Below are 24,175 nucleotides of genomic sequence, written 5' to 3' on the forward strand. Positions count from 1 at the left end.
GTGATAGGGCACAGAACTGAATCCCTTGCAGGTGCCAGTCACCAATGTCTGGATCCCATGTACACATCCCCTGGGAGTGGGAGTGACTGCACCATTGGAAGGAATACAGGGGTGAAAGCCGTGTCTGGGTAAGCCTGTAGCCACATCGTGCCTTCCATGAGGACCGAATGGACTATAAATACAGTGCCAGACAGCCGAGACTACTGATTCAACCCAGGAAGAGTAAAGGAAGGGAGTAGTTGTTACTTGCAGCCCTGCCAAATTATGAATTTATAGTCTGTTACTCAAGCATTCCAGTGATAAATGTAGACAGGATATATCACTCTGTCTATATCTTTTGTTTACTTTTGAGTTAGATTAGACTGTAGCAGATGTATAAGAAAGAAATTGAAAAAATGAAACCTTGATATCCTTCATCACAAATGCAAATGGCTCCAGTTGTGCAATATCCATGACCACTGCAGAGCTTAGGGCATGCTTCCCCAATGTACACGTGGTCGATTGCCCAGCTTTGTTTCTCTAGTTCTTCTCCTTTCTGAATCCACCTGAACTGAGTTGCACTGCAAATGTCAAAACCCAAATACGATGTTATGATATCTAGCAATTAAACACATCTGTACAGTGATGTTCAAATAGGCCAGTAGCAGATGAAATGAAAAATGTTGTATGCAAGAGCTGTGACTAATAACTAGAAAGACAGACCAAACCTGAATGGGTGGCTGTTACATTATCGGCAGTAGACACTTCTATTAACAAAAAGCTTTCTCAAAAATAATTAATTATGTATCAGATCTAAATCCAGCAATAAAGAAGCATTTTTAATTCACCAGTTGTTCCAAAGCTGACAGTGCCAGCAAGACAGCTGACATTTTACAGGCCCACAGTGAGCTGACCTTTTGGTAACCTACCTGGAAGAGACATGATCAGGCAGCTGGATAGTTATTCTTTTCCACATGGAGCTGTTGACAGAGTTATAGATGGTAGCTTCATGGAACTGAAATGGTGAGCAGCCAATGCTATTAGATGAGGAAGGAAGACAGTGTGTCTGAACGAGCTGCCATGAATCTGTCCTGTAGAAAACAACAAAAAAATATGTTCTTAGAACAACTGGAAGAATAATGAAAGGTAATCTCTAAAGTCACGGCATTGCCTGTCTTACTAAACAAAACCAATAGATTGTTAGTGATAGTTTCCATGCTTTGTAGCCACAGATAGACAAGAGGTGAGAAGGTGAAACCCTGGTGCAGCCTTGGAAGACTTTCCATGCCCCATGTTTACCCACAAACATTTAAGCACAGAATATATCTTCACTTTTACAAATCATAATGCAATATTATACTACAGCACAGGAAACAGTGTTATTAATTTTTCTGTCAGTTACAGACCAAATCAGAATTAAGTAACCTCCGCTTGATTACAGTTTGGTCCTAAATGTACAGTCCTGTACCACTAAAACAACAGTTTCCTGTGAATGTGGCTTTCTGTGAGCACATTTTTAACAGGAACATGTTCATGATTGTAACTGCAAGCTCAATGCTATGAATCTGTCAGCATCTGGAATAAATTATAAAGAGAATTTACGGGAGTTATGTACACAAATCCCAGTGCTTGCAAACAGGATTTGTTCAGATCCTGTTACGAGATGAACATCAAAGTGAATGCTTTAATAAATAAAAGATTTTGAGGTTTTTAATTTCATACTATTTTTTTAAGTCTATATATTCTGCTCTCATTTACCTTGCATCCTTAGTATACTCCAGCATCACAGAGTGGAGGTCGCCACAAGAAGTTGCCTCACAGCCAACCACGATCTATAGCATAAAGAAAATTGGCTGCTGTAACAAGTCAGGTAGACATTTAATGTGATATATGATGAAGTGGTGCTTTTTTTTTTTTTCTTTACAGGCTGTATAAAACAGTTTGTCAAGTTATATGTTGGAAAATAATTATCAAAAGAGGGTGGAAAACAAAAGACACAATACTTCAGGTACTGCTTTTACTTAATTTTACCTCATTGTTATTTTCAGACAGAATCCTGACACTAATTTCCTAAATTTGAAATTATATATCTAAAGAAATATTGTTTCCGAGGCACCAGGACGTGGAAGCTCCTCAGCGTTTCAGAAAGTTAAATACTGAGCTTTGTATTAATCACCTATGAAATTTAAAACTCATAATGAAAAAAATGTGGGTGTGAACTCAAGTCAATAAAATTTAACAACTGAATTATTCTGAACATCTAGAGCAATAAACATATTTGTGCCATGTTAGAATAGAAAGATTACCGTACTCAATATATAGTAGTGAATAGGTAACAAAAGCTAAATTTTAAGAATTTCAGCACCAAATGGTAGCCATGCACTACAGCTGAGTTCTTAGTTTAGAAATAAAATCCTTGCTGTGACTGGTGAAGAAAAAGGAGGAGAAAGTCTGGAGAAAAACACTTTGCAATGACAGCTCAGTAATACAAACAACTCAATGTTGATGGGTTATCTTAAATGTTGCCCTTAAACCAGAGGAAAAAGATGATAAGCTGGGCAAAATAAGCAGGTTGGAGGGTCTTGGCATGCAGTAGGAAATAGTATGTGAGATTTCTCTTTTATGTAATTCCTTTAAGATGGCATGCTGTGTAAGTGGGGGAAGCAATGCTTTGAGGGAGTATATTAGTCAATATAAAATAGGCAACAATGTTGAGAAAAGGTGAAAATTTGATCAAAAATGGAAAAATCTGGAGCTGTCTTGTCAAAGAGAAGACCAAGAAAAAAAAAAAAACACAAAAAAACAAGGAAAGAGACAACTATTGTTATAACCTTGCTTTTATGTTTGTTCCTGGTTTATTTAAGACATAGTGATTGGGGAAGGGCCCATTTCTGGGAAGCAACTACAAAGGTATTTTCTTATTGCCTCTGTCTATTCAGAATTCCACTTTAACAAAGCAAAATATTCAGAAACGTTTCTCTGATTATTTAGATCACTTCCCATGACACAAGTAAGCAAAAGGGGTACTTCTACTCTGAGCACTCCTGCATTTTCAATATGCCAGTTCTTTTCCAGCCCACATCTACCTTGCCTTTTCTGCTTATTCACTAGGTGAGGGAAATGGCATATTCTGCATGCCATGCATTCTCAACTTAGAAAATAATTCTTACTCTGTCTGACGATCTAGTAATTTCTGGAGAAAGGGATTAAACTGCCAATCTCTCTCAGTAACCCCCAAAGCATATAGACAGTCAGAAGAATTTGACATCTCACATTCATGCAACCTTTCAGGTTCCCGTTACCTACACCTGAAAATTTTCCTTATATTTTAATATAAAATCGTTATTTATTCATCCAGTTGTGCTTCCTAGCTGAAAGAAGAAGAACTTCTGGAGAGAAATTAGATGATTTTTCATTACAAAATTTACTTTGTAGAGAGAGAACATTTCTTACTTTAAACTGCATCATGTATCCTGGTTGTATAATAAGCTCCCTGGAGGACAGGATGTTGTGTGTTTTGTCCTTTTTCTTATTTGGCCAGTAGAGATGGAACGATGGATTTCCACAGAACCCTGCAGTCCTGACTGCATTAGGGTAAAAACTCCAGTTTTCTTCATGAGAGGTGCCTTCTATTAACATGAGTTAAATACAATTACTGTATTGTCTCAGGAAACATCAAGGTTTAGTAATGAATCCACAGAATCACTAGATACAGTACTTTAGCGATATAAACACTAAATCTACACTAGCTGTTGTGACACACAATAAATAAGCTACTAGCAGACAGAGTATAAACATCAGCTCCAGACAGGTAATTAAAACGTTTAAATAATAGTATTTTTTAAAATATGATTAAATAAAACTTCCCTACCCAAGAATTTAAATGAAATGAGTTGGACTGAAAATAAAAAGCCTTCTTATAGATATGTCCATATATTTACACAAACATACATGAATGTACTTGTGTATATATATATATGCATATATATATACAGACATCTCCATTAGTAGCATGAAGAATTGAATAGAAACAGTACTAGTCTACAAAACAAAAACTTTGCAATGTTAAAAAAGAAGAAAAAGTGTGCTTGCAAGCTCATAGGGCTTTTCTCAAATAAGATCATGGTATACAATAGAATAGCTGTCATAGCCTCTTACCATCATCAAATGTATCTACCAGCTGACTGGGGTTGATCTCTGCTCCCCCAATAAGTATGTTATCCAGAGCCCACTGTGCCCGATCTGGACCTGAAACCACGATCCCATTGCTGATGGTGAAAGGCTGCCACCACCTCAAGCGGGTTGTGTTGGTCAGAGCACGTTCGGGGAGCAGGATGTAGTCATGTCTGACTGAGATATATTTTTGGTAGTCCATCTCATGAAGCAAAGTCCAGCTTATCCCTAGAATGAAAAGACGCTGATTTAGTAATAAAAACAAGCTTAAGGTAGAATCTTCTTAAAGATTTCAGGGAGACAGCAGGAAATCAGAAATAATAGCTATGTTCTCCCAATAGGCAAATCTTAACTTCTAAGGGTAGTTCGCAACTGTACTCATTACAAGAGCAATTTTGTAATTGTATAAAGCAATCAAATTGGCTAGAAGCCACTGATAACTAAAATCAAGGAGGGGGATTATTGAAAACTTTTCCTGAGCAATAGATGGAATTTTTAGATGGAGGAAGAACATTACAAGGACAAAAATACCTATCTTATTATTTTGGATTGTTATGATGACTTCTCAGATATTTATGATGCTTAAATACTGAATATGGCTGTAGTTTAGATGAAACTTCAAGATGTACTTGCCTCCATCAATGGAATAATCTAGCAGCACTCCCTCCTTTCTGCAAGTTGGTCTGTGGCATGTTGTCATGTTGTTTTCACTCCCAATTCTCCCCCAGTATTGTAGAAATCTAAGGGTAAATGTACAGGTTTACAACTGTTAAAGATCTGTACAGATCAAGAAGTTCCCTTTCTGTAAGCAGATATGCTGAAAATGCTCAAAATTTTTAAGCAAGTAACACTGATGTACAAGTAGAACAAAGGTTTCCAAAAACATTGCCTTATAATTCCCACTGGAACCTCATGAAATTCAACAAGGACAAATGCAATGTCCTCCCTGTGGGAGGGACTAACCCCCTGCTGTGGTACAGACTGGGACTGACTGGCCAAGAGCAGCTTTGCTAATTGCTTCCTGAGAGTCCTGGTGGAAAGGGGATTAAACATAATTTAACAAGGTGCCCTGGCAGCAATGAAGGACATAAAAAATGTTGATAAACTGAGGTAAAGTCATTGGAGGCCACCTAAATTGTCTGGGCTATAGCATGTGCCCTGAGAGGAGAGGTTGAGGGACCTAGGCTTGGTCAGCTTAAAGAAGATAGGACTTCAGGAGGATCTGACAGCAGCCTACAGGGAAGTCATCAGGAAGGCAGAGCAGAGCTTTGCTGTGGGGCATGGCAGGGACCAGGAGACAGTGGTTGTGCATTGAAACAAAGGAAGTTCTGACTGCATATAAAGGAAAAAAATATTACTCTGATGGTTAACTCAACACTCTCCTTGGAGTTTTTCAAGACTCAGAAGAACAAAGCCCTGAGCAGCCTGGTCTAAATTCACAGTTATCCCTGCTTTGAGAATGAGGTTGGGCTAGGGACCTCCTGAGGCCCCTTCCTACTTGAAAGGCTATGTGATCTGATGAATTTTTGCTGAAAAATAGAATTCTTTAAAGCCATTCAGCCAAGGGACAAAGATGCAGAAGTTGTCTTCTATGTGATGTCCTTAACTTGTCTAAACTGATGTTATTTCATTGCTCTCCAGTTAAGTCACCCTTTCTACCTCATGCAAATGGAACGGGTCTTGTATGGGCCCACAGGAGAGGCCGACCAGCAGAGGTGATGTTCTGAACTCAGTGGGAGACAACGCTAGTGCCTCAGGAGTGGAGCCAGTGGTGCACAGGTGACAGCAGTGTCTTGCCTCTTTGCAGGACAGGCATTGCTGCCTCTAGGATGTTCCTGGTGAAGGGGACCTGCTGCTTCACCGGGACATGAAGGGCCATCCTTTCCACTGTGGTAGGGTGGGCCTTGGTCTACAACTCAACTAAAAGCATCAGTTTCTTGACAAACAAGACACAGTTGGTAGCTGAGTCCAAAAAACAGTAGGGAATGGAGACCTTTCTGACAGCAAGCATGGTGTTACTAGCCATGCTAAGAGCACTGCAGCTTCCCCCACACCATTAGTTGCGCATCACCTTCCCCTGTTCACCACATCTCTAGGTCTGGCTCTGGCAGGGCATGAGGACTCCCCTGCTTCTCATTGCCACGTCAGATATACCTCTGGGAAATAGGCATTTTTAAATGAAAAAAGCCACAGCTCCAACTTCACAATCTCCTCAAGCATGCTGTTTCCCATTTACTTTCATTTTTCAGTGGGAATCTGTCTGAGAAAAGCTAGTCATGTGTGTAAATGCTGACAAGACCAAGCACTGCAGGGAGGTATTCTCACCTCTCAGGCCTCTGGTGTAATCAGTGGTGAGATGCAGAGAGCACCAGAGGGTGATTCTGAGTGGAGATTGTCCTTGGATGCCACCACTTCCCCTTAGACTCCTTTCACCTCTAATGATGTGGGGGACTCAGGGAAGCTAGACTCCTTGCTGTTCACCTCTTGCTTTGGCCACAGTGGCTCACAGATCCCATCAGGGAGAATTTCTGCCAAACACATCCTTATGGCCTCTACCACCAGTGACAGCTATCTCAACTGTTATGTTACCTCACCCCTGTCTTCTGGGTCTACACTTGGGGGTGTAAATATCTCCCTGTGTTACCAATCCACCAAGAACTATCATATATTCAGAGAACCTCATGCTTTCCGCCAACTTGTTTTTCAGTGAAAAGAAGTTTCTGTGGCAATTCTGGAATATTAAATGATTCCCACTCACTTCTCCAAAAATCCTCAGAAAATCCTCCAGTGAGACACTGGAGGACCCAAATGCACTGAAGAACATCTCCGAACTGCTGCGACCATCCTCCCTGAGTGCCATGCAAACCTTTGCTCCATTGGACATTGTAGCAAATTAAATCATAATCTAATTAGTGTCTACCTGAGATAACGCTCTGCTTGTGGTGGCTTAGGAATTCTTTGAGCTACAAGCTGTATTGCCTGCTGCTTTGTGAGCATTTAACAGAGTTCCCCATTGAAATGACATGGTAACATGACATACTTTGCACCCCGCAGGTCCAGATCTTGCGTGACAGCCTGTCTCACGGTAGCACCTCCAAAATAGAGAGTTGTGTCTTCTGCTAGAATCCCACACTCAGTACAAGTACTTCCTCCTTCTAAGGACATCCATAAATCTGGTTTAATTTCTTCATTGTCAAAGCGCTCTTTCAGGAAAGTCTGTAATGAAGGTGTTTAACATAAAGCAAAAGTAATTATGATCGTAAGCCTTTCTGATGGCCAGAGCTGGAACTGATCTTCTAAATGTATTTGAAAGACTCACAAACACTGTAAAGATTATTTCTTTTTCCTAGGATTAATGAACATAGATGAACTGGATTGGCTAAATATGGAAATATTTTAGGGCTAGATTTTAACATATTTGGGAGGTAATCCAGTACATTAGAGTTTCCATGTGCAAATGAATGGGTCTAATTCATAACTATGGTCATCCAAGACTATGTAACACCACTCCACATATCCAGTGTGTATGGTAGATATTATTATTTTATAATTTCTCCCCAGCAAAACTTGTACTGTGGTGAAATTTCAAGATTTTTCTTGTATTCATTGTTTCAATAAGCTCTAACATGATAAAGACAATCCTTCTACAGGTCTTGATCAATGATCATGTGTGCAAGGATAAATTCTGTCTAATGATAATCTAAAGATGAACAGTGAACCTTATCACAGCTTTATTGGGCAGTGTTATTTGAAAATGAACAAAATAGTTCTTGGATACTGTAGTACTGTAGTTTTGTTAAAAATGATAAAAGGACTGAAAGTGGATTTGAGTATCTTCAGACTGTCATGAATCAAAGCTAATTTTCCAGTGCGATTCTCTCTCTCCCTTTCCCTTTTTTTCATTCTCAGCCAAAAACATGTCAAAATTCACTCTTTAAAACATGCAGTAAAATTACCTTCAGTGTTTGGGTCAGATAGCAGTTTGGACCCGAGTATCCAGGATCACAGATGCATTGCTCTTTGAGGCAGTCTCCATGACCTCTACAATTTTCCAGACAACCAGGGCCCAGATAGAAATTATCAATGGCCCACTGCATATCTGAGTATTTCTGATAGAACCGAAACCTCACGGGACTACACGTACAGAAACAAAGAAAACCAGACAGATATGTATGAAACAACTTTGCTCAAATGAAAACAGGTAGGTGAAATACAATATACTTATGACTGTACTATCCTCCAACCTTCCGCAAGTAATATATATCAGTCTCTGTTGAAATTGATTTTATGACATATCCATATCTTCTTCACAAATGTACTATTGGTCACATATGGATGGATTTTGGTCACTGTGGAAGCTGGAAAAATCTATCCTGGCTTCTTGAGAAAGAATTTCATTTATGGTTATAATTTCTTTGCAAATTACTCAAAGAATATAAGAGATTTTCCTTTTTGCAAAAAAAAAAAATAGTTTGCATATGTGTGGACTACTGCAGACAGCAAGGGTAAGTTTTCCACTCAGTAAGGTCATAAATTTACTCCCTAATTGAACACAGCTGCCTGAACAGAGCAGAACATGCTGTACTGGAGCAGACTGCAGAGAAGCAAGAATAACTGCCATTTGTTCAGACCAAGAGTCATGATCAATCTTGATAGGAAATAAAATCATACAGTGTATGGTAAACATAAACATTGCAAGATGCACTTTCTTGAAAGAAAATGAATAGGCAGATGTGTTTCCTGTTGTGTTTTTTGGGACGTGCTGAATCCAAGACAAAACAAGCAGTGAACTCATACTTACTTGCCCACGAGGTTTTCAGGCAGTGAGTAAGTTACTCTTTTCCACCCTTTTGTGGGAAAGAAAACAGATGGCTGTGAAACACTCCCAGAACATTTTGGATCAGCTGGTAAACACTGAGGTACTAAATAATTCCAGCTAACACCAAAGTCAGTGGAGTACTGCACATGGACCTGATTTTGTGCAAGTTTTTCCGAGGTTTTACATCCAACAGAAACCTAATAAAGAAGAGAGCATAAGTAAATTAGAATTAATTGTGGTGGTGATTAGAGTTTAAAAAATGTTTGAACCTGAAAACTGACGGCTGATTTTTGCTCGAAATCATGTCAGTAATAGTGTTTGTATGGTACCGGTCATCTGCAGATCTCATCCCAAGATTTCCAAGACTGAGAACAGTCACCATATTCAGAGTTTCAGCTTTCTTCTCGCTAGATCACCTCTCTGGATATCCAGGTTTTGTCACTTGTGCCTGTACCCTATAACTGATAAAGCTGTTTTCCTCTTCCACACAACCTAATATTTGGGCATTTCAGGGGAGGCCAACCCGGTCAGTTTTGTCCAGTGGACCTTCTTTATAGGAGAATTGTGCGAAAAGCTCTTACAACTTCCGTATACTGCTGGATTATTTCTTCATTTTAGGTAAAGGGTTGTATGAAATGTGGTTGATTACAGGTTTGATGTGAATGCATGCCCACACAGATGAGGTGTGGCCATTTTTGAGCTGCTTTCCCTTCACCAAACATCTGTAACAAAATAGGCACCTTATATATATATTTAATATTCTTTATATTATTATTTATAAATATATATATTATATAAATTATATATAAACATATATTTATAAATATATTATTTATATATTTAATGTTCTTCCTATATCCTATATATATATATACTATATATTCTTCCTATCCATATATGATGTCCATACAACTTCTGTGCTGGAGAAGAGTGTGTCACCTCTGAGAATGGCCCGCAGTGTTAAAGCTTACCAACAAGTTGTAGGTGAGACAAATAACGACAGCCTAATAACAACACTTTTCCCTGCAAAGAATGGCTTATGCATAGTTATAGACATCATCATAGCTCTTGAAAAATCAGCTTAGAATTGGAGCAAAATGGGTTTTAGAATAATTATGTAGAAGACAGGGATTTTACCTTGAATTGCATAATCCAGCCTTCTGTTGGAGTCAGGTCATGGGTGACTGCATAAACCTCTCTGCCATCATGGCTCCCACAGATCATGACACCATCAGGAGACTCACAAAACCTCTCAATTGAGCAGTCATCATGGAATAACCAGTGTTCATTCACTTGAAAATAAATGGGAACGTAATTTTCAGTGACAACATAAGGTACAGAAAACAGTCACAAAGTAGTGTTAACCATTAAAGGTATTTTATTTTTCAGCCTACATTAGAATTATTTAGTATTACTCCTCAGAATGTCAGTACCCCGTCTTTCCCATGTACATATTTATTACGTTTATTGCTCAAAGCACCTCTTACTACTTTCTTACGTAAACATTATAACATTATTTTTTAATGTTCAAGAAGTAAGGCCCTGAGGTTTATTCAAAATATAAACTTCTCTTGCACTGGATGTTTTAAAAGAATTTTCTTAAGGATGTTGACTACATGTCTGCACAAAGTATACCCCAGCACTATGACTTGCTAAGCCTTGTGAACATTCAGAAATACTTCCTCCTCTACAAAATTTATTTGTAAAATGTAACTTAACTTCCCTAATGGATATTTAAAGAAATTAACAAACAGAAAACAAACCAGTTAAGAACCCTGCTTAGAATAACCTTTGAAGATAAATTCATCTTCTAAGTAAATTCACTTAGTAAAAAAATGAAAAGTTACATTGCACATTTTCATTTTGCATTTTGTGAACTAAAATAATAAGCAAGGACACCGGTAGTGATGGGACTGTCTATGACATCCATCACAGTGAGACAAGGATTCAGAGGTGCAGCAAGATTTAGAAGTCACCGCACTGACTTCTTGCCCTTTAATTCAGACCCATGTAAAACCTTTACCTGTAGTTTTGTCTTCCATAAACATGTCAAAGGCGATCCTCCCAACGGGCCCTGCATCGGCAGGGGAGCGCTCATGCTGTGGCAGGGGAGCACTGCTGAAGGTGTCAAGCATCACAGTCCTCTGGTCAGCTGAGCCAGAGATCAAGACATTGTCGATAGCCCAGTCGTTCTGGTCCAGACCATCATGTTTAGGTTGCCACCAGCGGAAGCGTGTCCCAATGGTTTTGGCATCGTAGGGAAGGAGGATGTTCACAAAACTGAAATACAACACAGAAGTTAGTTATAGGAAACCCACAAGAGGAGGACACTTCTCAATGCTCTGCACCAAATATTTTGACCAGGTTCACTCCTGTTGTCTCCTAGAGCAGGTGCAAATTGGGAAGGCAGAGAAAGGTTAGGTGATTTAGCCTACATTTTCCCATGGGAGATTGCCAAAACAAAGCCCTTTTTGATCACTCCCAACGTTATCCCCTGCACAGGTGCTCAGAGTAAGGTGGGGAGGGTCAGCAGCCAGACTGGCAAGGTTTGAGCAATCCCACATGCTCAAACCATGATTTAAGAGTTTTGCAAGAGATTGCATTTAACAAAATGCAATCATCTAGACTACTAGGGTATGACCACAATGTCCTAATTAGGAAAATGCTAAGAAGGGAAATGTTGAAGTAAAATTAAGTTTAATAATTTCAACCTGGAGCAGATAGCAATATTCTGGTACAATGTTCTTATTTCCCTTACAACAGTAGTCAATAGTACACATAAATCACTGGGCCAATTAAAATGCTAATGATTTATTTGTGCATTCAAATAAAATATCAAGTAATGGGTCCTTCCCAGCCCCCTTTTCTATGAGTCTTTTAAACTAATAAATGAGGAAGAGGTCACCCACATCTATACTGGTTTGAACTTCACAAATGTCCTAAAATTGGGTTTGAGTTTAGTGTAGGCCTTTTGACAGATATCTGCAGAAATTCATTTCCTCCACTGTTTTCTAACAAGTTCAAGTGGTGAATTTCTGCTCTTGTCAGTAATGAACTAGATTGCAAATGAAAGTATCTTCAAGACCTGGATGGACATTATTGCGGTAGCTGTCTTCCTATATTTCTGGCCTTGCGGCTGAACAAATGCTGATGCTCAAACACATACTCTAAAGCCATTCATAAATGCTCGCAGGACTGGACAGGCCGAACTCTTAAAGATCTGACATCCAAACTACAGCAGCAATAAATCAGAGAGGTTGTTATGAAACAATATAGAACACTTGACCTAGTACAGGAAATTATATATGCAGAAGAAGGTATTTACAAACCCCGGTTTGCTGAATTGGTCATAGAAAATTTCCATTAAGAGGCTCCAGGTAATTCCACCATTCACAGAATACTCCAGCAGTACGCCTTGGTTGCGGTTATTGGGAGTTATCAGACATCCATACATGAAATAAAACTGGATGAATTCTGCATTGGTGAGGTTCAAGTCAACTGTAACTAACGTACGGCTGCAGCCCTTAAAAGTAATGAAAAATTATGTTGGCTGGTGCTGTCTGGCAAAACTTATGAACATAAAAATTGGTAGATTATGCAGTCACTACTAATAAAGCTTCATGTTGTAAAACCTTCAAAACAGTACAACTTCTACAAATTATAATAAAAGTAAAGCTACAACAGAGCAATAAATGACTTTCTCTGAGAATAGTTTCAGTTATGTTCCATCTTGAAAATACATACGTTGGTACTTGACCTACAGCTTTATAAAATTAAGCATCAAGAATGACTTCACCTTTATGCTGAATACAAGAGTTACAAAAATCCACACCTCCAGTGTGCAACACTAGGTTCTCCATGCAGAGTTAATGATTCACTGATTATGTGCTAATCGTTCAGTTTATGCAAACCATCGAATGGCACAACAATTTTAATTTGTGTGCTTTCCCATAATTCCTGCTTAGTCTGTTAGTTAGTGGTTCCTACTTAGTCCTACTGGAAGGAAGTAGAAATGTAAATGTTTTTGTCAATTTATTTTAGAAAACTTGCATAGTTTGAACTAGTTCCCTTGCGTGAAAGATTTATATAAGCACAAGTTTTATGTTTCTAAAATAATATTTTGTCATTTTTATAACCCTGAGGCTACCTAGAGCACACTGTAATTCAGCAGCAGTCGGGCTTACACAGCTATGTGTGTAGCTAAAACACAAGCAATTTTACTCTAAGCTAACACTGAAAAAAAAAACCGCCACAAACCAACCAACCAACCAACCAAACAAAACCAACAAAGAAATACCTGAAGGATAAGTCTACACATGGCCATATTTTCAAGGAGCAAGTGCACATTATACACATGCAAGTGCCTAGTTATTAATTTACCTCCGTGGGCTGATTAGAAGCTGCACCAAACTGCAGTCTCTGTGGACATTGTAAGAGCTATGAAGAGGCTATTATCAGAGGGTGGGTCTGAATGTCTACATACTTCAACTGTGCTTTGATCTATCAGCTCCACCTCCAAAGGCCCCACCACTGCTGCTTTCAGGAGGCCTCTGCAGCATTACTAATTTCCTGGCTGCAGCATAGCCAGGATCATGGTATCTGCTTTCCTGGAGTGTATCTGGCTGGCACCAGGCTGTAGGACCCACCTGACTTTGTCCTTCAGCTAACCAAAGGATATATATTATATAGACAGGTAGATATAGATATGTTTTGTGTTTACTGTGCTAATATTTTTTTAGCATGTTGCAATTCATTTAACTTTTAAAATCAGTCCTGCTTATACTGTCAAAAAGAGCAAGGCAGCCTCCGTGCCGAACACCAACCCCGCTGAAGTGAAGAGCCATCCCCGAGGCCACCGCTCCACAGACGGTGCTCAGCTTGCCCCCGTTCACTGTCAGCCAGTTCTGGCTCGACGGTGAGCGATTGAAGTTATCCTTCAGTTGTGTCGGAAGTGGGGTCTCTGGCTCATCACAGTAGAGCCCCCCCCAGTGCTCATCGCAGCTGTAGAGGAAAACAAATGCAAAATTCAGCTGGCAAAGTCCCTGCACAGAGATTTAATCAGTGCCACGTTATCCCACATCAAGGTGCCGTGTTATTCCATACAGAGACAGTCTGCATCATTTACTAGTGCACAACTGGCATATGGGGATCTCAAACATCTGCCACTTTTTGAGGTTGTTAATATGAAACAAAAACAATTTTTGGAAGGATAGTATTGTGTACATGTTTTTTCATTGTTGCTGATAATACAGAGTACAGTCCAACATAGAATGGTATCAGTAAAATACATTTTACTGTAATAGATAAACCTAAAAGAATGTGCTGAGCCTAAGAATGTCCTGCTAATGTTAAATTTTAAATGTTTCTGTAAAGTTCTACTGGGTAGATACTGTTCTTTTAAATGGTCCCTGTTTTCTGTCTCATCTGAAAAACCTTCTTCTTATATTGTGTTAAAGTTTAGATAAAAGCACAGAAAGTTCTACTACTACGTAGATTTCACCAAGGAGGCCATGCCATGGTACTTCAGTGCTGTTGGGATATAGGACAATGCCAGAATATGTGTATTCTGCAGTGGAATATATTTCTAACAAACATAGTCACAGCACAATTATACCACTGTTCTCCCATTTCTGCTATCATCTGTGGACTGGAAAAGCAGCAGATCCATCTGGAAGGTATTTCTCTGTTGCCAGACAGAAAATCTGGGGAGGTCTAGTTGTTGTTTGTTAGCTTTGCAGGGCTCTGTGTGTGTTGTTCTATAAAACACGTTGAGGATCAAGTCCATCTGCCTCCATAGTCAAACCCTGCTATGAAGCAGAAGCATCAGGCCATCAAGCCAACATGAGTTACCAGGCAAAAATAGGCCTTGTGAAGAACTGGCATCTATTGTTTTGCTTAGCAGATGCATCCCTTTGCCAGCCCTTGTGCTCTGCACCCAGCACCAGGATGAGGGCAAGGGGAGATGACGTGAAACCCCTTGGGAACCAGGGATGACTTCTGGGGAGCTCAAACACTGTATGTCCACAGAGGGGTGTGCAATCTCGAGGAGTCTCTTCTCCCTCCCTTATGGGAAGGTGGTCAAGCCGCAGCGTAGGCAACAGCAGAGGCTGCTGGAGAAGGGACCAGTGGTATCATCCATGATGTGTGAACAGGCAGAGATCCGCCAGAGCCAACCCCAGCATTCACCCAACCTGTTGTTATTTCTGTTCCTCAGCAGTCGTGATGCCCTGCTCAGTTTTAAAAGCAAAACTCCTTCCTTTTAAATTGTGTCAAAAGCTTTCCTGAGATTTTGTTAAAATTACAGAAGAGTGAAATGCTGCAGTGCTGTGTAGGACAAAGGAAAAGTTTCACTTACACACAGTTATCTTGGGTGCACTTCCCATGGCCGCTGCACATGTCTATACAGCCATCCCCAATGTAGACGTTATCAATCGCCCAAGTTTGCTGCTTATCAAAAGGAGCAGGCTGGTGCCAGCGGAAACGAGTTGCTTGAGACCTTTGGGGGAGAAAGAAAAGAAGAAAGGTAGTGCACTACCTAAGCTAATCTTTATTTTGACTGAAGGGAAATTTCAGTCTTGCAGCTGGACTGCTCCTGGAAGATTTATTCAATATCAGCACAGCCCTGGGCTGATTCCTGACAGCAACAAGGTCCCTGAGAGGCCAAGGAGGGAGCTCCCGAATTCTGAGAGCAGCCCAGGAAAACCTGCAGCTGGGAGGCAGGGCTGGGCTCAGCTGCTGCTGTGGTCCCCGTGCAGCCCCAGGACGTGCTGGTACCAGCTGCGGCTGGTACAAGTCTCTCGCTTGTACAAGTCTCAAATAAATTTGACCAGCATGTTAATGAAAGGAGAAGTGGCGTCCCGAATTTTGTAATGGAAAAGGAGGTCCTCCTAGCTGAATGTTTATGGTGCATTTTGCCCATCCTTGAAGGGTGAAGTGACAGAAAGTGGGAAGTGGCTTGCGTAGATGCTTTGTGGGACAAAGCGCATAGCTCCATAGCACACCAAGAATGCGAGAGATGGGAAAGTGAGGAGAGCAAAGCAAGTGGCTGTGTTTGGCACAAGGGAAAAGAGGGTAGGAAGAAGGTGGTATGCCCGAAGGGATGCTCATAACCATGTTCCAGCTGGGTCCTGGCACAAATTTGAAGCTGAGAGATGGCTGGGAATTGAATCAAGCTGCGATGACCCCAATCTTCCAGGTTGCACCCTGAGCTTGAGTTTCATTGCTTCAGCGATGAACTAACCTGACTTTTTCTTCTGTGAGTCCTCCTGGCTGCACTTACATAGTGCAGCTCTAGACAGTAAGTTTGCTCCTATGTGAGGTACTGCGTTTTTAAATCTACGGGGTCAGGTGAGCCCTGTGTGGGACTTGTGGAGCCAGTGATGGTGTGACTCTGCTTTCACAGTTTCCTCCCTACCCTCCAACTATAGCTTGGCTGGCAATGTTAAGAAATGATCTATGGTGCAGTCCTGGCTCTTTTCAATAAATCATTTTCCTTTTTTTTTGATTAAAGGTGGAATTTAGTTCCCTATTCAAACACCTTATTTTGATGCAGCTATATGTGAATTAAATGTCTTATCTCCCAAGGTAGATGATGGAAACCCAGCTGAAACAGTCAGGGGACACCAAAGAGCTATTCATCTCACACAGCTGTAGACACCACTATGTGAATAGCTGTGAGTAGATTAATTTCTGCAACTTTTCAAGAATACCATTTTAAATTCAAACTAGTCGGTGTTTTGCTATACAGCACCAGATGGCAGCATTGAACTTTGTGTAGTCTGTTTTCTTTAAAAACTCAGTTGTAAACCCCAAAACAAATAAACAGCAAAATCCCCCCAATTTATTCAGTGTAAAAATAAACCTTTTCAATGTTATTCTATGAATTATTTCTTAATAAATATATTGCGTGACGTGAATGGATAACAAGTTTATCCAAAGAGAAATCTACTGCTGTGTTGTCTAGTTGTTCACCAAACAGCATTTTTAAAAAGAAATGCATAAACTGGGAGGAAGTCCTTGAGGATTAAAGACAAAAATGTATATCTCACTCTCTCTGCTTTAGGTTTGGCACTTCACTAACAACTTACAGAGCTGATGCTCCTGGGAGAACCTTTATATTCACATTTGCATTTTAAAATCAACTGTAAGATAAAACTAAGTGTTCATTGCCTTTTGAAGGCTACAGGTTATATAGCACACTGGGGTACACAAGCCCTAAAATGCTATGTCAGTATGGGGGCTGTACACTAGACAGAGCTGTTGACTAAGTAGCCTGCAAGTCCCTAAGATATACAGATATAAATAGTCAGAAATACACGTGCTATTATGCAGCTTGAAGTAGTAAAACAGCGTAAAAATTATATCACACCTTTACTAAAGGGCTGCACTATTCCTTATTCTAAAGGTTAAGTTTTCCATTGCTTGTGAGCTAGGGTTGTAATAGCCTCTCTCACACAATCCCTATCTTAATATCTCTGGGAAATGGTATTGCTTGAGCCAAGACATATAGTTATTGGACTGGAGAGAATAGCAATTTTTTTTTTGCCTCAATAGGGATCAGACTTCTTCCTTTGACATACAGCACTCAAAAAGATTTCAGCTTTAAAAGCACAGCTATGTATAAAACTGAGTTAATCTCAGGTGATATGTTCCTTTTAGGTCCGAATTCAATTGGTTTGGAGCATCAGCCCCAGTCCTGATTTATCCTGTGAAGCCCTAGAAAATCATTTCTGAACATAAATTTACAGGCTTTTTATAAGGACTGTTGAGGTAATGGATTTTGTAGACAATACATAGTGAAACAGTACAATAAGTAAGCAGAGAATATCATCCCTGGGAACAAGTCCTAAATATACTATTACTTGGCATAAATCACTGCAATGGAGATAGGGAAGAGTCTAGATGCCAAAACAATTAGTAACATGGACTTTTCCACTGCCAGTTTCAAAACTTGTGGCAACTGTATAGGTGCTCTCAGTACAATTTCTGGAAAATAAACATCTCTGTTTCAAAACTTCTATGTGCGTTCATTGGCATCTTTCATAACAATCTTCTCAAACAGGTGTAAGCAATGCCTTAACTCTGGCTACATCTGTGACAGCAGTTAGCTTGGCCTATGCCTTTGGTTAGGAAATGGGGCTCAGTGGTAGGAGAAGAGCTGTAGAGTGAAGTTGTGCAGAGAGCTTGACATCCACCTTTGTTTCTGGGTTTTATGTTGGCCTAGCACTACACTGGTATTATCAGGTATGACTGCACGGGGGACAGTCACAGCTAACAGCACGAGATGAACAAGAACTGGAAGTCTGCATTACCCAGTTGGCCTTATATGGATTTTTCTGACAAACAAACAAAAAACCAACCAAGCAAACAAAGTGAAACTGTTTTCGGGGCATCATGATGAAACATATGGCAGTGCTCCCACTAGCAGTCAGTGCTCCTTTCACTGCATAAAACACAGCCTCCCAACAAATCCCACAAGTTTTCTTCTCTCAAAGACAAAATAAAGTACAACAGGGAAGAGGAGGTGAAAATGGGGCATGTGTAATAGTTGAGAGAGATCCAAAAGGTACAAGGAATGCACAGAAAAACAAGAAGCCTAAAAAGTGTTACTCTTAAAACACCAACTCATAGCCAAGAACAGCAAGAACAGGATGCAGGTGGGGGATTCAGACAATCAGCCACCAAAACAACCAAATGTAGTGAGGGTGACAACACCAAGAGATTCTTTAAAGAGTTCCCCCTGCTCCTGCCCCTCCCCAGGACAAGGCACAAAATAATTTCCTATTTCTAAATAACTAAGAAAAGTAAACATACGTAGTAGCTTTGCAATTTTTTTGCAAAGCAGGATGGAGTTTTCTTTACTTATGTGTTGCTATCTATATTGACCAAACAAGAATGGCAAGGTACAATTATTTTAACACTATAATGTATCATATCTCAATACACAGATGTGTATTTAGATTTATTCTGCAGAAAACCAGAGAGAGGTACCTAGTGTAGGGAGGCAGAGGCAAAGTAATCCGGGTCCACTTGTTGAAAGTGTCTGATATGAGAATCCTCTGGAGATGGTACTTGTTACATTCCACATTAGTGGGAAGACAGTCTCTCAAAATCGGGTGCCAGGTGAGTCCAAGGTCCACTGAATATTCCAGTTCAATAGCTAAGGGTGGAAAGACAGTAAGTCAGTTAATTTAGAGACTCGCATGCATAGGTCTACGACAAACCTTTAGTCACGAGACTGCTCTGACAAAATAAACACTCAAAACTTTTCAAAACTTTGTGTTGGGAGCACAAAGATGATGGCAATGCTGGAAGATACATTATATGTTGCTGAACAAGTATAACTCAGGAGAAGGCTGCAGTACCCATCAGCCACCTAACTCAAAGAACCACAGGTGCAAAGATAAAGTAATCTGTCAAGTCACCAGGATTAATTCAAGCCAATTTCTGTAGCTGCAGCATACAAGAAAGTGATGTGACAGCATCACGACCAGAAGCTTTTTGTTTTTCAAGCTGAATGATGAGAACTCAGCTGGTTGTAATCTCTGTGTAAGGCAGAACAACTCTCAAATTCAAACTTTTGGCTCTTCAACAAGATGGTTTAGTCACTCTTTCCATGCCACTCCAGACCAGCTCATTTCAGTATCCAGCATAAGAAATTTTAAATTGAGTTTGTTAGTCAATGGGCTTATTTTCATTCAAACACAATCTACCCATATTAAACTAATGTATTCATTTCTAGCAAAAATCAGCAATTTCATTATTTTGCTGTTTAGGGCTTATAAATTTTATTATGAAAAATAAAGATTAGTCAAGCTCACTAAATGCTTCAAGTTAAACTTAAAGTTAAACATATAGATATATACATACAGTTACACAAATAAAAGCATGCGTATGTACACGTACGTATATATGTGCAAAAACCTGCTCTGCACTGAATGTGCATTGTATGGAAAAAAAAGGAAACTAAGGAATAAAAAATTACATCATTATGTGCACATGCATGTATATATGTTTATGTGTGCATAGATATATGCACACATTCATACATAGACATATGCATACAAATATATACGTACTTACTATTTCATATGGATTATACACATTTTCACAATTGATTCTGACTTAGCTTGTGTCAGAAGTAGGCTAATACAAATGATTTCGTAGTCATACAAGTGCAAATGAGATCTGAATTGAACCTTCTCAAAAACTGCAAACCCACAAAACAAGAAACATATGCTGGGAACACCCAGCTGCTTATTATTAGAACCAGAACATCATCCCAAGCAGTGGATACAATATGCTGGCAAATAGACTATAGTAAGACAGCTGTTAGTATTTTTCTTAAATTAGTTGAACTACAACTTAACTGCCTGGAGGAAAAAACATACTTTAGTTTATCTTAGGCTTCAGATACCAACAATAAATGCTGATATTACAGTTCCCGACAGAAACATGCAGTTTTCTTTGGTTTCTCAGTTCTTGTTATGATGGGTAACGGAACAATAAAACAGGTGAACTTTCCCATACAAGAGAGTAAGAGAAAGGGCAGGATTTACTAGGAAGTCATTACCATAGCAGGAGTCTGTGACAGAGCAAGATGCTGCAAAATCTATTTGCAAGAAGGAGTCTTCGTTGACAACGATGTCAGTGGTTACAACATAGCGGGTGCTAGCTTTCTCGATGAACACCAAAGCATCCCCAGTAGACCCACAGACTGGCATCTTTGTGCCACCAGGATGGAGCAGCCACTTTCTACTATCCAGCGTGGTGAAATCATCTTCTAATACTGTATTGCCAGAGATGTTTCCTCCAATAAGAATCTGAAACATCATAAAAGGAATTGTTATTGAAAAAAAATCATGCTTAGAAGTCTTCACAAATGCACACATGACAGAGAATCCTGGAGGAGGAAAACATTGAGTGATCTATGCATATATGTATTCTTATGGACCATAATAGACAAATTTACTTTGTAAAGATTTTATGTTATGAGGAGGGGGAATAGCTTTTTCCTGTAGAGACATCCTAAAGAGATTGGCTCAGCTGTACAAATCTGAAGTTTAAGGAGGTGAATTCCATTCTGAATGAAGTACAAAAATAAATGTTGATAGGAGCAAAGTGATTACACTGTTATTTTTCCCACTGACTGTTCAGCTGTTCTATAATCTGATGAACTACTACCAGATTGCATCTGATGATTGAACTGGGGCAATATTCTTTGTTTTGATGTTGACTTTCAGAGATTAGGATTTTACAATTCAACAAATAAGGTAGAACTAATTCTTACTTGTTATTCTGAATTCAGTTACTGATTGTTCTGAACTAATATAACTAACTAACTTCAATGAAGATATAGGAATGAAAGAATAAGATTTTTTTCATTTTTAAATGGAGGGATGCGAAGTAAAATTTTGTAACATGGATGGATGTTCAGTGTCCAGGTTTTTCCTATGGACCTGAACTAACTGCTATAAAAAAACAAAACAACAACAAAAACAAACAAACAAACAAAACCATTAATGAATATTTAAGCAAATTCAGCTGGGGCAGCCTAATAACACTACTTTGAGTGCAATGACTTCAGTGGAGTTTCTTGAGATTTATACCAAATCATACAAAGCAATACAATATACTCTGAATAGAAGCAAATCCCAAATATGAAACAAAACTTCAATTGCTTTCAAAATGAGAAGATTGATTTAGATTGAAGTTTTTCTCCAGTTTTTCCTATTACATTCTACCAAGGAAATTACATATTTGGATTGGTTATGATTTTGCATACTAAGGCCTTCTGCAATGTGACTCTGTGGCTCTACCCATGTATTAAAGACCTTCCTAGCTCCTAAATAGACATTCAGCACCCAACATAGAAACAGTGCATTAAAAGCACAAAATTAGCAAACTGCAATTTTGCTCAATTATTTTGCTAGATTAGTATAATTCTGGAATATCTTTATAAAAAGCATTTTTGCTTGACCCAGTGAAATGACATGCGCCAATAAAAGGGAAACATTAAGACAGAAAACAGTCTAAAACTATATTAAAAAACCCAACAACCCAGAAGAGTACTTACCTGATCAATTACCCAGGGACTGTAAAAATGCCCATTCTCAGATGGTTGCCACCAGCGAATTCGAGTGGAGCTGGAACGGGCCTTCATTGGGATTTCCAGGGCAATGTATCGTCCCACGTTGCTTGAGTTGCTGAAGAGGAACTCCTGGAGAAGGCCCCAAGTGAGGCCACCGTTGAGCGAATATTGCAGAAGCACAGGCTGGCTTCTGGGGTCTGGTACCCCCTTACCGCATCCCAATCTCATGAAGAACTGCACAAATCTAACAGTGAGAGCAATTACTGTAAAAAATTGTTTTTCTGCAACATCCTAGATAACCTGAATTAGAGAGACTTAGAGTTTGTCCATTGACAAACCCCATCATTTCTTGGTGTAAGAGTCAGCTTTAGGAGATGTTATCATTTCCTTTTCAAAGGCTCAAGAATATAAGTAGACAGACAGGTGGGATGACAAAAATCATTTTGCCTGTGTGGTAGTTTGCCAGAGGCTGAACAATGCTGGTCATTTTTGTTTTGAGCTTTTCTCCGTGTAGCAGATGGTGTTGCAAATACCAGAAACATAATCCTGGGTGAAAATTTTATCCTGTAACCTGTGAGTACAGATTTTAGTGGTAGAAAAGCAATGGTGCCTTAATGGTGCCTTGATCATAATTTGCTAGGAATTTGATGAAATGCTTAAATTCAAATTTAAAAAAAATGTTTTCCATTGACATAAACTAGTGAAAATCTGGACAGGAGAACAAAGCATGCTTCACTTTCAGGGACCATTTTGTCCATTTAGTCAGCATGGGAAATTTGTCTAAATCACACCACTTAAATGTGCTGGCTTCCCTGAAGCCAGCCCTAGACACCCAGGGACATGAATGCTTTTATTCCTTTTTTAATTGGTTGCTCCAAAGAAGCACAATAGGCTTGTATCAAACTGAGAAATTCTTCCTGTTAGATGATGCTTATAAACAGCACTGCAATGCACTTGGAGTGGAGGGAAACACTGTTGTAATGATATTTACCCATCCGACTTTCAGGGATATTACAAGTATTAATTCGTGTTTGCACAGCTCTCGCACAGCTTTAAAGTGCTCTATCTGTTCTAATTATCATTGCATTAGTGTTGCCTGGCTCACAGTCGAATGAAACATGGGAAAACAAGTTTTGTATCAAAAGTCTTGGTCTGTTTTTATCTGCAGGTAGATCCCCTGGGAGTGGAGGCTGCAGAGGTGCTGAGGAGACAAAGCTTCAATAAAACACTGAATCCGCAAGTCAATTAATTCTAATGCTCTCTGTGATTCGCGGTTCCTCTTGGTGCTATATATAACTTCTTTCACTATAGATTATATCCACCTCCATGTCCCAGACATAACATATTGCTTCAGCTGTAAAGCAATGCTGGGGACCCTCATGGATCAACATATCATCTGTAATGGATTGGAGTCACTGCTGGTGGGTCTTTGTTCCTCTACAGATTCTCTTTGACATTCACCACATAATTTAAAGGAAATAAACCCAGGTGACCTTTTCTCTGTTGAATCTGCTCTCTATGGGTTGCTATTCTTTCACCTGAATTTTTACTAGTGTAGTAATAACTCATTCAGATATAAGTAAAATAATGTTTTACTATTTTACAACAGTTTAAAAAGATAGCCATTTTAAATATGTCTTTTCTCACTCCACAGATATTTTGCAAAGGTTCTGCCTATTTTGGAATGGAAAAAACAAAGCTTTCTTACGGATACTCCAGCAATTCAGAATTGAAAGGGGTTTGATCAGATGTGATACCTAAAATATACCATCCCTACTGATATTTCATGCTGTGTAATTTCAGCTACAGGAATCACTGTAACTGCAATACATTCTCCCCATGGTTAAATTCTTTAAAATACAGAGATGATGACAGTGAACACTGGATTGGAGAGTCCACTTAATTTAAACCCCCACATGCAGAGTAGCATACAGGACTGACACCACTGCTCAGCTGTGTGTTTCAGGAAATCTCTAAGAAGAAAAAAGGGAGACTTTTAATGATTACTGAGTCCAGTACTCCTTAAAAGATCTATTAGAAATGCTGTTTATCACTGGTTCTTGTCATTTCTGGAATAAATAGAAACCTCTCCCCAGGTCCCAGGCAGAACTTGG

General features: G+C 39.4%; 1 protein-coding gene across 1 annotated transcript in view; it reads right to left on the reverse strand.

Annotated features, from left to right (window-relative positions):
* The window catches only part of RELN (reelin), a 293,615-nt gene that overhangs the window by 13,276 nt on the left and 256,164 nt on the right, over positions 1-24,175 (reverse strand). Inside the window, exons 44-60 of the mRNA XM_080575334.1 lie at positions 22,047-22,305; positions 20,544-20,793; positions 18,962-19,130; positions 15,327-15,467; positions 13,795-13,972; positions 12,301-12,494; positions 10,995-11,251; positions 10,109-10,263; positions 8,954-9,168; positions 8,109-8,286; positions 7,193-7,368; positions 4,786-4,892; positions 4,138-4,380; positions 3,433-3,608; positions 1,738-1,811; positions 909-1,070; positions 403-560 (exon numbers count right to left, since the gene is read on the reverse strand). Coding sequence (XP_080431460.1) covers positions 403-560; positions 909-1,070; positions 1,738-1,811; positions 3,433-3,608; positions 4,138-4,380; positions 4,786-4,892; positions 7,193-7,368; positions 8,109-8,286; positions 8,954-9,168; positions 10,109-10,263; positions 10,995-11,251; positions 12,301-12,494; positions 13,795-13,972; positions 15,327-15,467; positions 18,962-19,130; positions 20,544-20,793; positions 22,047-22,305 — 3,092 coding nt within the window. The remainder of the gene's footprint in view (positions 1-402; positions 561-908; positions 1,071-1,737; positions 1,812-3,432; positions 3,609-4,137; positions 4,381-4,785; positions 4,893-7,192; positions 7,369-8,108; positions 8,287-8,953; positions 9,169-10,108; positions 10,264-10,994; positions 11,252-12,300; positions 12,495-13,794; positions 13,973-15,326; positions 15,468-18,961; positions 19,131-20,543; positions 20,794-22,046; positions 22,306-24,175) is intronic.

This window comes from Anser brachyrhynchus, assembly GCF_964034855.1.
Source record: "Anser brachyrhynchus genome assembly, chromosome: 1".
NCBI lineage: Eukaryota > Metazoa > Chordata > Aves > Anseriformes > Anatidae > Anser > Anser brachyrhynchus.